Here is a 16,390-nt window from a genome sequence, read left to right on the forward strand (position 1 = left end):
CTTCTGTTAATCTTTGAAGTTTACGGACTTCACCACTGTCATTGACCTCTTCCAGGATGGTCGCAGGTGTCTTGTTTCAAGTGAGGCAATGTTTTCCAGATCACTCCTCCTTCGTCTTCTCGTTCTGTCTGTCTACCTGAATGCACGTTAACTCTGTGTGTGGCACAGGGGCCCTGCTGTCATTACCAGATAATGGAGACAGAGCCCTGTCCTGGATCTGATCGCCTTTATTTAGCTGCTCCTCTCCTTTCTCTTTGTCCCTGACCCACATATACACACACACACACACACACACAGGCGCACACACACACACACAAACACACACACAGGCACACACACACACACACACAAACACACACAGGCACACACACACACACACACACACACACACATTCACAGACACACACACACACACACACACAGGCAGACAAACACACACACACACACAGGCACACACACACACACACACGCGCACACTCGCACACACTCGCACACACTCTCTCTTTTAGACAAACCTACATCAGAGATTTGACCTTTCTGCGTTTGATTTGTGGTATTTCAATGATATTGCTGTTTAAATATATGTATTTCACTAAAGACTATTGAGGCCGTTCATCATTAGAAGCACCTCCATGAGTGTATTCCTTGTTGTTGCAAGAGTGCTGCACCAGATTCTTTGCCTGCAGGGGGCAGCATTTCTCAACTCGTTCACTAAAAATCTGCAACTTGGGGGTTGTCCCAGCAGCAAACAGACTGTGAGCTGAGCCAGAGAAATAAAACATTCATCAAAGTAAGATTATATGTCCATTTTTTTTGTGTTGCACTACATTTAACGTTTGCAGCTGATTCTGCTCAGTGACAACAGGAAAAAGACTTGATGTCACGTATCAAACTGCTGGACTTTTCCTCCAATTGTCTTTTTGTTTTGCAAATTGGAAAGGCAAAAATATATCTATGTAAAGGTAACATTCAGGCTGAATATTATACTGTACATGATCTCTTCAGGGGTGGCAATTGGTAGAGTCGGCCATCTCTATAGAAGGTCAAGGGTTTGATCCCCAGCTCCTACGGCAACCTGTCCGATGTGTCCTTAGGCAAGACACTTAACCCTAAATAACTTGTGCTGCTTGGGCAGTGGTGTTTGAGTGTGTATGAATGGGATTAATTACTTCTGATGGTCTCACTACATTGCAACCTCTGCCATCAGAGTGTGAATGGGTAGGTGTGATGTGCAATGTAAAAGTGCTTCAAGTAATCAGAAGACTAAAAAAACACTTTATAAGCAGAAAAGGAATAATGTAATTTTATTTTTTATAAATATATATTTTTTATTATTTTTAATATGACATCTGTCCTGAATTTTCAAATTAAACAAACCAAAAGAGTGCATCTAAAATGTAAAATGTTATAGTTCTATAAAGTTGGGTAGTTTTATTGGAATAAATAATTCAGGGTGGTATCATGGCACAAAGCTGGGCAATCTCACTGGGGCTTGGTTGCTTTCACCTCATCATTCATGTCTCTCTGTGTCGTTCCTCATCAAAGAAATGCATTAACGTGTCCAAAATAATGTGAAGAAATGACACAAGACCTTGTGTGATGACTTTTCAGGCAAACAGCGTCACATAATTAATTGAATTGTACTTTGAGGCTAAATTTAAAAATAGATGGGCTAAAAGCATTAACAAGATGAAAAAGTGACAACACAACATTAAGCCTGAATTGAATCAGGCTAGTAGGAGGGTGTTTGTATACAGGAGGGGAGAAAAGAGGTTTTAACTTCTTGGAAGAAGACGTTCTTGTGCAAACATTTAATTTTCTTCTCTTCTTTATTTCCAGATACCTTCAACAGCCTGTCTTTAAAATGTGGACTATTTTCGTCATCTCACAAACGAGGATCCTGGCCCTTGAACAGAGACTTTTTTAAGTTCTGCTCTCACAAGAACAAGATTGTGTCTTTGCCCAAAATATGCTGCGACCTTTAAAGCCTAAACCTGTATGGGCTGAGACTCTGTGATGTACTAAAAGATTGAACAAAGAAATATAGACGCAGAAATAAATGCAACATGTCAGAAGGATACTACTTTTGACATTTTGTCAAATGTCAGTGAAAAGAGTATAAAGAAGACATTTCTTGCAAACCCAAAAAAGGAAAACCGCAGAACGAAAGGTCAACCTTTTCCTGACTCAGACATGAGTGTTTCTCGGCCCTCTGAGGATTTCTCTGTCCGGGGAAAAACTGGATCCAGCATGAGGCTCCCTCTCCACAGCGCAGGAGATCACAATGGAAACGCTTTCCCAATTTCCTCCTCCTCCTCTTCCTCTTCTTCGTCCTTTCTGGGGGAGTTGTCTCCTGAGTCTCTGCGGAGTCTGAGCAGTCTCAGCGGGGGCCGGACCGACAGCCCGCTAGATTATGACATGTTCGAGGTCACTCTGGTGACCACTGTGATGACCAAAACGGATGAAATGACGGGTGTTGTCGTTTCAAAGTGGTTGCCTGAGGAAGAGGAGGAAGAGGAGAAGAGTGAAGTGGATAACAATGAGTTCTCTGCAGGTGAGCTGCAAACAGCAGCTGATGTGACAGAATCCAATGATAACTCTGTGTCCATTTACCTGGACGCAAACGGTGGCGAGTCACAGCACGACACCTATAACAACAAAACGAGGCGAGCCCTGTCGCTGACAGAGAACAGCGGAAGTGAAAGCAGCGAGAAGAGAAGGCACGGCTCGTCAACGCCAGACTCTGAAGCAACAGAAATCCCTGCAGATGATGATGATGATGATTATGATGAAGAAGAGGAAAGTTTATTTCTCTCCGTGAGCTCTGACGTCTGTGTGCGGAGAAGCAGCATGACATTCACAAGCCTCACAGCTGAGCTCCAGATGGAGGGGACTGCAGCTGAGAGTGTGGCTGAAGATGAGGGGTTTGAGACGGGGTTAGAAGAGCCCAACGTGGTCTCCCCCCTCGGTACAGAGTCTCTTGCCTCCGAGGCTCCAAATGAAACCCTTCAGATGTCCTCTGCATCTGAGATTCCAGCTACGTATGTTAATGAAGTCATATCACCTCCAACTGAGGAAGCGGAAAGATGTGAAGTATCCACCAAAAAAACCCCACTGAACGCCAGAGCAGCAAAAACCAAACCAACACATGCAACTTCAAATGCTCCAAAAACAGCAATATCCACAGCTGTCACGAGATCCAGTCAGGAGGCAAAGAGAGTCTCCAGACCGGATCTAACGAATGTAAAGGCCAAAGTGGGGTCTCGCATGAACGCGTCTCCCACTAAAACACCTATCAAGGTACTGTGGTGTCACTGAAGAGCAAATATTTACTAACTGTTGACCAGTTTTCTTCAAAATAAGCATTGAATTGTCACTAAAAAATAAACATTTGTCAAAGAATACAAAAAGAAACTTTTTTTAATATGGAGAAGAAAAAAAAAATCTATTCAAATATTCATTAAATGTTCACATTTTTACATGTAAAAACCAAAAAATAGTCTGCCACACACTTAACGTTTTTTGTTCTTTTACTGTGACTTTACTGTGTTTCTGTGGCTTAATGCATTGTTATGTGATGGATAATTTATTTTCTAATTGTATGTTCATGACCAGCCCTCAGTGTTGGCTGTGGATCGAGAGTCCCCTTTTTTGTATTTGGGTAAATATTTACCTGAAAAAAGTTTGTTCAGTAAATGAGTAAAAAACAGCACTTTTTTCTTTTCACAGCATAGTTGTAACTTACCTGGGTTTTAATTGATCAAATAGTACTTAAAACAATTATTGAAAATGTATACAAGCTCAAAACCTGTCACTGAAATATGCCAGTTTTAGGCCTCATTTTGTGCATACACATTATTTAATGGGACCTCTGGCCTTGATCTTCCTGTCCAAAACACAGTTACATAAGAATTCATAAAAAAAAGAGAGAAATGGCTAATTGATAATGAGATCTAGAAATTCATGTAAATAAAGCTCTACAAAAGTAAATAGGAAAATAAATGAAGATGCATATCAAAAGTCTTCAACATATTTTTTCATCATTCACAAAAAAAGATAATTTAATTATGTCTGTATATTTCTTTTACCAGTTTTTCTTGAGATTAATGACTTTATGTTTACACTTCTCCTGTGACTTCATGGTTTGCTTGCTAACTTCTTTCATTTCTCTTTTATCAGCAGAACAAATCTGCTCCAGCCAACTTGAAGAGAGTGGCTCCCAGGAAAGATGAGAAACTTAAAGAGGAGGGAGAGAAGAAACAAAGATCGTCTTCAGGTCCGGTCAGAGTCACCGCCGTGATGAAATCCGCCAGAGATAAAAACAGCAAGCTCAAAACCAACCAAAGGACGACGTCTAGTGACTCTGCTCAGCCTGAGAAGAAGAGCGTGCCCATCAGTCAAAAACTCTCGGCCTCCACCAGCTCTCTGGGGTCTGAGGAAGGACCCCCAGGCCCCCACGGGAGGGTTGTCCAGGATGTGCCTGATGATGAAGGTGTGGGCACTAAACATATGATTAAAGATTCTCTCGAAGAGTCTGCAGGGGACCAAAGGGAAGGTTGTGGAAAGTCTGCTGTGGAGAAACAGAGAAATCATATGAGGGTGAGTACTCGGAGCCTTTTCTGTTGTGTTTATGAGGAGAAATAACTTTATATGTAGAGCGACTTAAAAAATAAGTCGTAATCAGAGGTCCTTTTTTCATTTTCCTGGAAGCCACGAAAAGTTAGCCGTCACTTCCAAGAGATATATTCTGTATATAGTCAGACATTAAGGCGATGATTCAGAGATCTGTCAAACCATAAACGATGACCAGTTGATCAGATTTTAGTCCTCTGTCACACCATGAGACTCCATATATCAGTTGTTTCCCTCAGCAGGGCTTTCCGCAAATGCTGTCTCTCTGCCAAACAGTTGAATAACTTAATAACAGCCTTCTTCTTTTTTTGTTGATTATTATTTAAGAGTGTGACTTACAATTTGTGACCAGGCAATAAATCAAAAAAGAAGTATGCTGGATTTTTCATATACTACGACTGTACATATTCACACTGGACTCGCCTCCTTGTTGGCCAATTAAAAGAATACAGGTTCAGACAACTTCTAAGGCTATGTCCATTTCTTTTATACAAGCTGAGCTCCTCAGGCCTCATATGTGTTTAATAGCTGCTGACATAATAATATGATGTCATTTTTTTTATTCAATTGCTAATAACGCTGCATTAACGGTTCTGGCTGGAGTGGCAGGTTATGCAACAGACCTGTTGTGAAACAGAGGTGTTACCTTCCTTGGAAACACGTTACATGTGACATAACCTGTTTGGAGGCAATTATATGATTAAGAGATAATGACGTCACCTGGTTAGGAATCTTTTCACTGCTTTTATTTCTTGTACACAAACAGGGTATACTTCACTTTCTCAGTAACATATTATTCTTGACATAATTGCAAGCTGCCTAAGACCATAAAGTGTTTTTATTTTTTCATTTTTTATTTGGTGCAATAGTGTGACAAACTGGTGACAAATACATGACAAGTAAAAAGGGATCGGACGATACAAAAAAAAAAAGACACAAAACAGAAAAGGCGTGAGACAGCAGAGACAGAATAGCATAAAACATAATGAGTGAAGTAAAATAATGAGATTCCAACAGACACTCATCAATTGACTACAGCTAGTAAAAGAAACGATAACACTAAAAGTTAACTTAAAGTTGAATGATCTGATGATGCACATGTTAAAAATAAGGGGAAATTTAGTTATCTGATGCTCTCAGTTGTTGTCCAGCTGGTTTTTTTGTTTTTGTTTTTGTTTTTTAAAACGTTTTTAGCATATTTTACACACACGACCATACACTTGCTTAAAGTGTGTTTTAATTGAAGGAGTGGTACGTGTGTGTGTCTCTGGTATGTGTTTTTTAAAGATCCAGTAAGACAGTGACAGGTTTCAAACCTGCCCCGGCGTATTCTCTGTAAGGCAGCCTCGGGGGGGGGGGGGGGTTGTGTCAGCACAGGTGAACTGCTCACGCATGTACAGCAACAAATATCTATACTAATGTAAATACAGACTATTTCTTTTATTCTGACTATTTCAGAAAACCAAGTTATCGTCATGTTAGCAAACATTTAACCTCTTAAAACCTCTGCATTTTACTATTTGTTTACTGAACACACAGCAACAACTCTGAGTTTAACTGTTTCTGTCTCATTTCTCATCAAACGTATCTCATTACACATTTCCAGCCACATGCACCACCAAGGAGACTTTATGTCAAGGTATAAAACACAAAATATCAGGCCTGCATTGCTCACTAATGTATGTAGCACATCATCCCATTTTAAGACACTGAACTCTTAATGTAGCCACATGTTACAAACAAATCCTCAGCCGGCTCTCGTGTCATCACATTTCAGAAGTCGTGGAGGCTACAAACTATGAAACATGTCAATGTGCGACATGTAAGACGAGGACATTATGGCTTTACTGTTCTCTGTAGATTGGTTGGGCGGTCACAGAGCACAGACTCTTTACCTCAGCAGAGTTGGTCTGGTATCTGTACTTTGCTTGGGCACAATCCTTTTCTGCTTAAAGCTTTTCACTTTGTAACAAATCCCAGCTGGCATTTTTATATGCATAGATCAAATTTCACCAGTGATTCTTCTTCCGTCACAGGATTGTCACACATTCACTTAGTGAGTCGAATTAAATCTACTGGTTAGTCAGCCACCGGATCCTTGTCCACCATATCTCCTGTTAAGTATCAATCTCAAGCACCCAGGGGTCTTTCTCCCTCATAGTCCGAGCTGCACAGCTTAAGTCTGCTTTGCAAACTGGCATCTTTTCAACTTATATGAACCACTCTGAACTCAATTTGTGTTAACTCAGTGCTTTAGTGATTTTGCGACAAAGAATAAAATCTTTTGAAATTCTGTTTTTGTCGAGGAAAAAAATGTCAACCTAAATGGCAAGTACAGTATGCAAAGAGAATATAATCAATCCATGATAACCATACGTGACAAACAGTCAGTGTCTGGTCAATCTGATGTGTGAGAGAGACGGGGAGACCGTGTGGCTTAATGAATGAAAGGGAACCAGACAACATGCTGCATCTCCACAGCAGCAGGCGCGTTTCATTCAAGGAGGAAAGTCCGATTATGTAAATTGCAGAAGGGTCTATGATATGTATTTACAGTACATGGGTGTTTGATTGAAAAGACGTGATTTAAGTTTAACATGGCATGAGCTCAGGTTAGCTTAGCAGAGAACAGCTGGTAGAAACGTCTTTCAAAAAGACTTTTTTTACCCTACTCTTATTTTACCCTGCTCTCATACTCTACCAATACATATCAGATCTTGGACTTCATCACTTTTTCTTCAGTAAAAAAGTTGAACCAGTACTTCCTTCAGCAGATTGTTTTCATCAAGAGGACTTGTGTTTGAGTAAAATAATGTGAATACCTTACCACGTTTGTTGAATGGTGACGACGGACAACTGTTCAAAGTTTTCACTCTGAAATCTCTGACACAGACGTCAGACCTTCATCCACAAACTGGCTCCATGTGTGCTGGCGTTTATAGAGCCAGAGGGGGAGAAACGTGTGTGTGTGTGTGTGTGTGTGTGTGTGTTTGGGGGGGGGGGGTTGACACTAAAGGAAAAGGAGAGAAAATTGGCCTGGTCTTAGTTGAGATCCTCAGGGGGAATGTACAACACAATAGCAACTTTTTTTTTATCCACTTGCGGCTGCAGCACACTCCCAGTTTTCCCTCCTCCCTCTCTTTCCCTCTCTCTCTTATTCTCCTCCCCCTCTGTCTCAACACTCTCTCTCCCTCACTCCTCCCCTCTGCTCCTTCACAACCTCCCTTGCTTCCCCCATTCCACATTTCTGACTCTGAGTGGGGTATGGCTAACACCATGGTCTCGGTGCGCAGCTCCGAGCTGGGGCCCCTGGGTTGGGACGCTGTCACTAAACGTCAGCTCTTCCTGCAGAAAGTCTCATCCAAGCTGGGGCCCAATGCCAGGCAGCAAGGGAGTAAGGGGACCTCAGGACAGGCTCTACCTCCTCCAGGGTCAGGGACTGGACCTCCAGGGACCAGACAGACCCAAATTGAGGGCTCCACGGTGAAGGAAGGAGGTCCGAGCGGTGGGGGAGGATCTCCAACCAGACGAAGGCCGAGTCACAGTCAGAGTCCGGGTGAGTCTATCTGGTCTTGCGGACACGTTTGCTTCATGAAACCTGAATGTAAACACACAGCGGCACAGATGCAGCATGCGGTGTGGGTATGTTTGTCAGCTTCTCTGTCTGTGTTCTTCTGTGTGTGTGTGTGTGTGTGTGTGTGGGTCTCTGTGTGTGTGTTGAAGGAAAAAGGTTCTGTCTTTGCAGCAGACTCAGGAAATGAGCAGGCTGACACTGCAGTTAAAATGCCTTCCACATACCTCTACACCACTCACATGTACACACACACACACACAGACACACTAACAGAAAAAACACACTGTTTTAGAGGCTCAAGCACACACTGTTGCATGAGTTCCACACTTTGTCACACACAGGGAGCAAGTTGTTGACAGGCAGGCATTTACAGAGTGTGAGTGTGTGTGTGTGTGTGTGAGAGAGAGAGAGAGAGAGAGAGAGAGATTGACCTCATGTTAAATCTCAGCTGCAGTGTTGCATAAGAGCAGAGTTCCTCTGGTCTACATCCTCACAACCCTTTAAAAACTTTGCTGGACACTCAGACTGCGTGCGTGTGTTTACTCTACACCTTCTTTGTTTGTTTTCAGGGGAAGTTTGAGGACACGGGTAACAGTTTTCTCCTTAACCACATGAAAACAGTTGAGGCTGCCACTCTAAATTGCTTGTTTCAGATCCTGTTTTTAAAAAGTTGAAATGAAAACATGAGACGCTCGAGCTGTCATTCATTTTGCGGCAGAGTTAATGCTTCAGTTTTTCTGTTCTATTACTTTCTGTAGTCATCATTAGGTTTTTACACACAGTTTAAGACGAGTGTTCAGCGGGTGGGTTCTGATTGTTCTGCCACGAGAGATCTTTTTTACACAATTTTAGTGAAAGTCATATCGTATCTAAAGGTGAAAACATGTTTTTTGTTGTTGTTGTTGTTAGGACTCATTTTCAAGAGTTTTACCAATTATATTTTGTTGTCTTTCACAACCTCTTAGATTGGGATTGTGCAGATTTTAGTGATTATACTGCAATTAAATTAGAAAATAACACTTTAGCAGCACTTTGGTCAGAAACATTTTAATATCTTAAGGAAGTATACATATTTATATCTAAAGATTTAAAATGTTTTCTGACATTCAGACATTTGTTCTTGATGAACTTTTTTTGGTTGTTATCACATCAAAATCCCAGAAGCTATTTCTATTGTTGATTCCTTTTTTTTTTTTGGTGTGTTTTTGTCTTAGTGTTAATGTTTTGTGGTTTTTTTTAGTGTTTTGAGAATGGAATGAAGAAAGGCTGTTTTTCCATCATGACAGTAACATCCAGACATTGTGTGTCTGTTTGTAAATATAGTGTCCAAGTGTCTGGTGACGAAACACTCAACTTAAACATTCTATCTCCTCTCTGGTTTCCTGAGGCCTGTAATTCCACTCCTGCATGTCAAGAAGTGTGCGTGGAACTCGATGTTGTTTTCTACAATCACTGAGCTGCAGTGTATCATTTACCTACTGTAGAGGAAAAGCCGTGTGAATTGTGATTTGGGGACTTTTAAAATACAAAGCCTGTTAGTATGACTGAAAACATACTCAGTCAAATTTCTTGAAGTCCGGCTAATACACATTGGAAATGCGTCTGGGGGTCACTGGACTCTTGCATGTTTATACCTCAATCTGCCCGACCGCCAAAAGCATTCTGTACACACTCCACAGTCTCTGCACCGGGTTTTGACCTGGAGGCCAACAGTTCAACTTAGAACCAGGTTGCTAACATGTTTGTGGATTGTTTGGTATGTGACGTAGTAAGTGAACTCGAAGGCTGAAAGGTCGCCTCTCACCACCTAACTTGATGCAGGGTATATCTCAATCAATGCATTAGTTTTCTATTTTCTATACGTAGCCCGACTTAACTGTGCTTGTGAATGTAACAACAGACTGTCGTTAGCTCACAATGACTGAACTGTAGTGTGTCATTACACAGCCGGAAAAGCGTCTGGACATTTTTTGTATTTGTGTGTGTGTGTGTGTGTGTGTGTGTGTGTGTGTGTGTGTGTGTGTGTGTGTAAAACCAGATCTTTCTCCTGATAAAGGTCACATTCTGCAGGACAAAAGCTCGTCTGTCCTCTCTGCAGGAACAAAACGGACGCCTCTTGACTTCTCTCCATCAAAAGACGTCTCTAAGTGTGTGGCATAGAGCTGTTTTGAATATGACTCGGTTACGTCTTTGCAGATCTTTTCCATTACAGGTTTTGCCGACGTACTCGCATGCTCAGAGTTCTTATCTGTGCAGATGTGATCGGGCTCTCTGTAAACAGCAGACAGCTTTGAGATAAACTGAGTCAACCTCACTTAGACCGGGTCACGGTTTATCAGGGGGTCGGCTGAAGTCTGATTCTGCTTGAGCATTGCAGCTCTTTTCCACACATGGTCCAACTGGTTCAGTATATGTTATTTGTTAAAAAGCTAAGCATGTGTCTACAGTTATAAGATACAAAACCAGTATTTAAAATTACTCTGAACCAGCTTTACATGTTTCATCCACCAAAACACTCATCTTATAGCTCTGATAAATCGACTCGTTTTACAGAAAATTAATTTTTTGTTTGCAAACTTTAAAACAGAATCTAACAGAACATGTCCTTTGCTGCAGCGAGCAACTGCTGAAGTAGTAATGGAGACCTAATGTCGGGCATACACTGTGGAATACTCAGCATCACAAACAAACTGCAGCTTATTAGGAAGCTAAACCACAACAACAAATACTCCATGGCAGCTGGAGGTACGCAGCCAACTTTTTCGACGACTTTCAGGTCCTGTTTTTAACGAGTTCTTAATATCGGTACCTAGTATTTTTGTCATTTCAGGTTTTCAGATTTTTTTTTTTAAATAATTTTTGTGGCAACTGTAGTTTATAAATATGACAGACGATCTGTACTTTTTAAAAAAGCTTCAGTTACAACTAACGATTATTTTAAAAACACAGGTAGTATTGTTTCAAAGCACTTGTTATTAAAAAGTATTGAAGTGTGACATTTTGGCACCCTTAGGTGACACAGCATGTTTGGGCACTTGACCACACACTGAGGTACATGTTTCAGATAGTTATTGTGTAAATAAAAACAGTAGATAAGCTAGACCAGCTAGATCTAATGACACTGCATGTGTTTGTCATGTCCTGTAGGCCTAAATGTCACGACCCAAAAAAAGACTGACTTAAGACAGCTCAGTATTATAACCTTCACATATAAAACATCAGATGACTGGAGCGGCAATCATTTTATTCCTGTGTTTGAAATTGTTTGTGAAGACGAAACATCCGAGGGGACATTTGACCTAATTTGTTCCTTTAAGTTTCCTTTGAAAGTTTCCAGCCATGCAAATCAGAATCACTGTGTCGTTGGTGCCAACAGATATCTTATTAACAAAACTTTCTTTGAGAAAACAAAACATGGAAGGACAAGAAAGACGAGCAGTATTCATGAAAGACAAGAAGTGAATTTGTTCTCTGCTGCTGTTTGTTTGGAGTCAGATGTGAGTTTATATTCAGGTTATATGTACATTCAGGTGCTCCTCGGATTGTCCCAGTTTTCTGAGTTGGGAATTCGTTTTTTCCAATTTCAAGTTGGAAAGTTGTAACAACAACAAACTGCGTGGGTGCTACGAAGAAGACGTGTGAATGTCTCTGTTACAAGATGTTTTGGGGTAAAAAGTCGATGTGCGATGAATTAATGAAAACTATCTAAAAAAAAATTTAATAAAAATGTTGCGCCCCCCCCATGACGTCAACTCGGTAAGTCGGGCTCCTAATAATTTCCAGAGTTTCCGAGATGTTGTTCCCGACTTCAGACGTTCATTTGAATTTTTCAACTCGGAAACTGTTGTTTCCGATGTGTCCGACACCACATGAATGCAGCAAAAGTCCTGGATAACTGAAGGAATGTGGTCATTTAAAGGCAGAGAGCAGTGTAGTCGGGAAACACCGAGTTCATGTGTGTGTGTTTTTGTGTATCAGCAGCAGACACGAGGCAGTGAGCTCTTACCTAATATTGTATCGAAGGTAAGAGACTCCAGCTGCTGGCTTTTCATCAGAACTGAAACCAAACGAAGCCAGATGTTTCCTGCTGGCTGCAGTCGCAGTACAAGTTTTACTGCTGTTCTACCTCCGCCAACAAAGACTGTATGTTTCAGCGTGTGTGTGTGTGTGTGTGTTAATGTGAGGTAATGTAATTGCGGTGAACACATGTAATCTCTTTTCCCTCTCTTTTTAAAACAAGCCCTCTTTTCTTCACAGTTCTTTGTGCTTTCTGTCTCCCCCTCCTCTTCTTGCCAGGCAGAACTCGTGTTTGGAGAGAGTAGAGGTAAAATTTAATTGAAACTTTAATGATCTCTGGGGAAAACAAGGTCGTAGCAGCACAATGAGAATTAAATAATAGAGCAAATTGTTGGTTGTAAACATACAAAACACCAGTTTGAAAGGTGTTTTTCTAGTATTTCAACCCTTTCCCTTATTCTTAAGTGTTGGGGTCTAAATCATTGAAATGCATAGAATTGTATGTAAAGCTTTGACTTTATGTCCAAGTGCTTGTTGTCACTGACAGGCTTATTTTGCTAATTTGTGTCTGACAGCATCACACAAATGATCCCTAAAGGGATGCACCTTTAAGTTGAGATGTAAGATTTAATTTTAAACCAGGAACAGTCCTTTAATTCCTCTTATCAACATCACCTGACTCCATTAGCAGAAGCAATAATCTATGCCTCGGAATACAGCAGTAGCTGATTTAACCTGTGCTATAGCCTTTGTGTTTAGTACAAAATCTGGACTGAGCTTTGAGCACTCCAAAGTCTCAAAATAACAATCAAACTGATCAAAATAACACACACACGTCCGGTTACAAGAGGGGTAAAATGAATGTTTTTATCAGTAGAACCTGGTAGCAGAGGACAGAGGGATATAATGTTAAATGCACTGGTGCAGCTCTTTTCTAGTCTTCTGACTATTGGTTTTTAGACCGCAGGTCACACCTACCCATTCACACACTGATGGTAAAGGCTGCTGTGTGGTGATCAGAAGTAATTACATTCATACACATTCACATGGCAGCGGGAGTGAATAAGTGTCTTGCCACTGGACACATCGAACATGTAGCTCCAGGATGTGGAGATTGAACCAGTTACGAGACGACCAACTTTACCGACTGAGCCACAGCAACCCACAGTGATGTTTCGTCTGAAAAGAAACTCCTAATGACTCAACCAAATGGTATTTTTTTAATACTTTCTGTAGCATTGTCAGACACTCAGAATTACAGTCTGATGGGGCATATATCCTTCTAAAGAGTTCCATGCAGAGGCTCCATACAGTACCATTTCCAAACCTTTGTGCCTTTAAGTCTTTTAGTCCCTTTAAGTATGTGTCAATAACAGTTAAACTAAAGGTTAGACTAAAGGTGGTCCCGTAGGTACACCATCCCCTCAGCTTTAAAAATAGTGTGAAGATTTATATTGAATGTCTAATCTTAGATGATATGCCTGTGCATGTTTCAGAGAGAGGAGCTGTGATTGGAGGTCTTGTCAATAGTCTAACTTGTATGTGAAGTATTCAGTTCACATGTAGTCCATTTGTCATACTGTGTCCTCATTGTGTCACTGTATCTGATCTTTAGCTCTGTCTGGTAGGTCAAAAACTTTTTTAGCAGAAGATTACATTTCGTTTCAACATTAATTTACCACAAAAAAAAAACGTCATCAGTATTATCCGTGTTTTTTGTAATGCCTTTATGTCAAAGTTAGGACAGTGGATAGAGTTGGAGATCTGGGGGAGATACAGAAGGGAATGACAAGAAAGGAGATACAGGGTGGGAATCGAACACAGGTCACCTGCTTAGAGGGCTGTTGCCTCTGTACATGGAGTGTGCATACTAAGCACTAGGCTACCTCATTATTGATTTTTTTATTTTTTATTTTTTTGAAATGTCATTTTCTTCACTGATGATACTTAAGTGTAACATTTCTTCTCCATTGCTTTGCGAGATGCTCTGTGGTGTATCATTTTATTTAAATTGTAAAAGTGAGCTTTGGGTGGGTTAAAATATAAACAAAACATTCTGATGTTGTTTACTGTAGGCACTGTGTTTCTCTCTTTACTGAGAGCTAAACTCCCCAGAACTACCAAAAAAAGTGTGCGGATATTTTTTTTTTTTTTTTTTTTTTACAAGATACAGTACATCATGTAAGACAGGAAGTAGGAACAGCATTTTTATTAATAACTCCAACATGGAAATTAATCCAGAAGGACCTGGTTGTACTTTTTTTTTTTTTAAATTTCAAACACCCAGAAATCCTTTATTATGGAGTACTGCTTTATGGGGACCAAAGCCTACAGGTGTGCTGTTAGATTATCTAAAAAAATAGTAAACATAACCGAAGACTGTTTAAGTATTTTTAAACGGCAGCTGATGTAACCTTATGTTATATTATATAACATCATCACTCTCCACTCTATATCCATTAAATATTCATTATGTTATGTAAACAAAACTTGTACCTATCAGCTGTCAGTAATGATCAGACTGGAGATGTGACCAGTCAAGTAAAAGACAGGTAACCAAACCCTACTGTCACGTATGTTTTTCCAGCTAAATGAGGAGGTGTTCAAATGATCAAGGAAAAAAAGATGATACAGCGCTATTAAACAAAGTGTCACAGCCCAGGCTGAGTGAGCTGAATGAGGAGGGAGACCACAAAGTTGCAAAGGTATAAGGAATAAATTATTGAAACTTACACAGGCAGGAGTCGTGGAATCGACAGCAGGAGGAGCACTGACAGTCACAAAAGTAACATTGTCAGTAGAAAAACAGTTACCGCTCAAAACTTGTCCCCTTACATCTGGTGAGAAAACGTTCAAATCAAGCAGATGTTCCTACTGATGCTCACTCACATTGCATTCAGTTAAAGACAGCTTTCATGTCCATCAATAGACTTCTCATTACTTTAAGAATAGAAAAGAAACGTGTTGCACCTTTTTTCTATACATGCCAGCAATAGTGATGTAGTAAAGATATGTAGGACTGCCAGGACCCCCTTGCTCAGCTGGAGATCAGGCTGCATGTCTGAATCTGTTTAAAGTAAAACAATTATGTGTAGAAAGTTCTACGTGTTGAAAGGCAGGTTTGAAAGTGATTAACATGACTTTTGAATCAACTGTTACAGTCAATAATTATTGTTTGTGTCGCTGCAGAAATGAAGGATGTGTTTGTTGTAAAGGTTGTCGGATGAAAGAAGATGCAAAAGAAAAGACGATAGAGATGTAAAAGATTCTTGCTCTAAATCTTTTATTTTATGTCCCTTGCTGATGAGACTCTTCACCTCACTCAACTCAAAGGCTCTCTCTGTACGCACAGACATTTACACACAGATCCTACGCTCCTCTTGTCCCTCTTCTGGTGTGAAGAGGACGGCGTCACAGCTCTCAAAGTAATAATCTTCCTTTGGTTTAAAGAGGAATGTGTGATTCAGTCCTCAAAAATGATGAGCGTCTTGCTGCACATTTCAATAACTGGAGAAGAGCTACATGTTTCTGAAAATCTTTTAACATCCTCACAGTGTCAACAAAGGTTTTTTTTTTCCTTTTTACATACTGTATATATTTAAATACACTACATTCAGTTATTTTTTGAGTGTTAGGAAAGTGTCAGCCTAGTGAGAACTTTTTTTTTTTTTTTTCAAGCGACAATATAGTAAAAGCATGAATGACGTCTGTAGCAGTATTTCTCTGAAGTCGTTTCACTGGGCTGTGTCATATCCCAGCTACGCATAGACGCAATTTCAACACGTCAGATTGTTTTATGGGCTGGATGGTGTTATCAAAAAATGATCAAAGACAATGTAAAGAGAGAGCAGACTATTATATGGGGTTCAACTTTAAATAATCAATGTTTCTGTGTGTTTGTGATCAACATATTAAAATTAAAACGGTTCACGGGAAGCTCTTACAATTTGATTTGTTTTTTCCAAAGAACGTCACAGTGAGCAACTTTCTGATTTGATAGTTGGATGTGTGAGGATGTTCTTCTTGTATCAAGATTTTCTTGTGACTAGATTCACCCAATAAGGCCAAATCCTCCAGAGTGTGAAATAAAAAGATAAGACAAGAAAACGGGACAAACCTAAATTTCTCATCTTACATCTTGATGCATTTAATAAACATAATAGCTTT

The 16,390-nt window shown here is 40.2% G+C and overlaps 1 protein-coding gene across 4 annotated transcripts in view; it reads left to right on the forward strand.

The window, feature by feature from the left end:
• Window positions 1-16,390, forward strand: part of LOC306820252 (uncharacterized protein) — a 71,766-nt gene that overhangs the window by 17,922 nt on the left and 37,454 nt on the right. For 3 of the 4 annotated variants that reach the window (XM_079338048.1, XM_079338047.1, XM_079338049.1), the window contains 3 exons: window positions 1,840-3,300; window positions 4,180-4,599; window positions 7,984-8,188. In XM_079338048.1, the coding sequence (XP_079194174.1) occupies window positions 2,194-3,300; window positions 4,180-4,599; window positions 7,984-8,188 (1,732 nt within the window). In that variant the 5' untranslated portion in view covers window positions 1,840-2,193. The remainder of the gene's footprint in view (window positions 1-1,839; window positions 3,301-4,179; window positions 4,600-7,983; window positions 8,189-16,390) is intronic. The other variant, XM_079338050.1, reaches the window with a different exon arrangement.

The sequence above is a fragment of the Symphodus melops genome, assembly GCF_947650265.1.
Source record: "Symphodus melops genome assembly, chromosome: 2".
In the NCBI taxonomy this organism is placed as follows: Eukaryota; Metazoa; Chordata; class Actinopteri; order Labriformes; family Labridae; genus Symphodus; species Symphodus melops.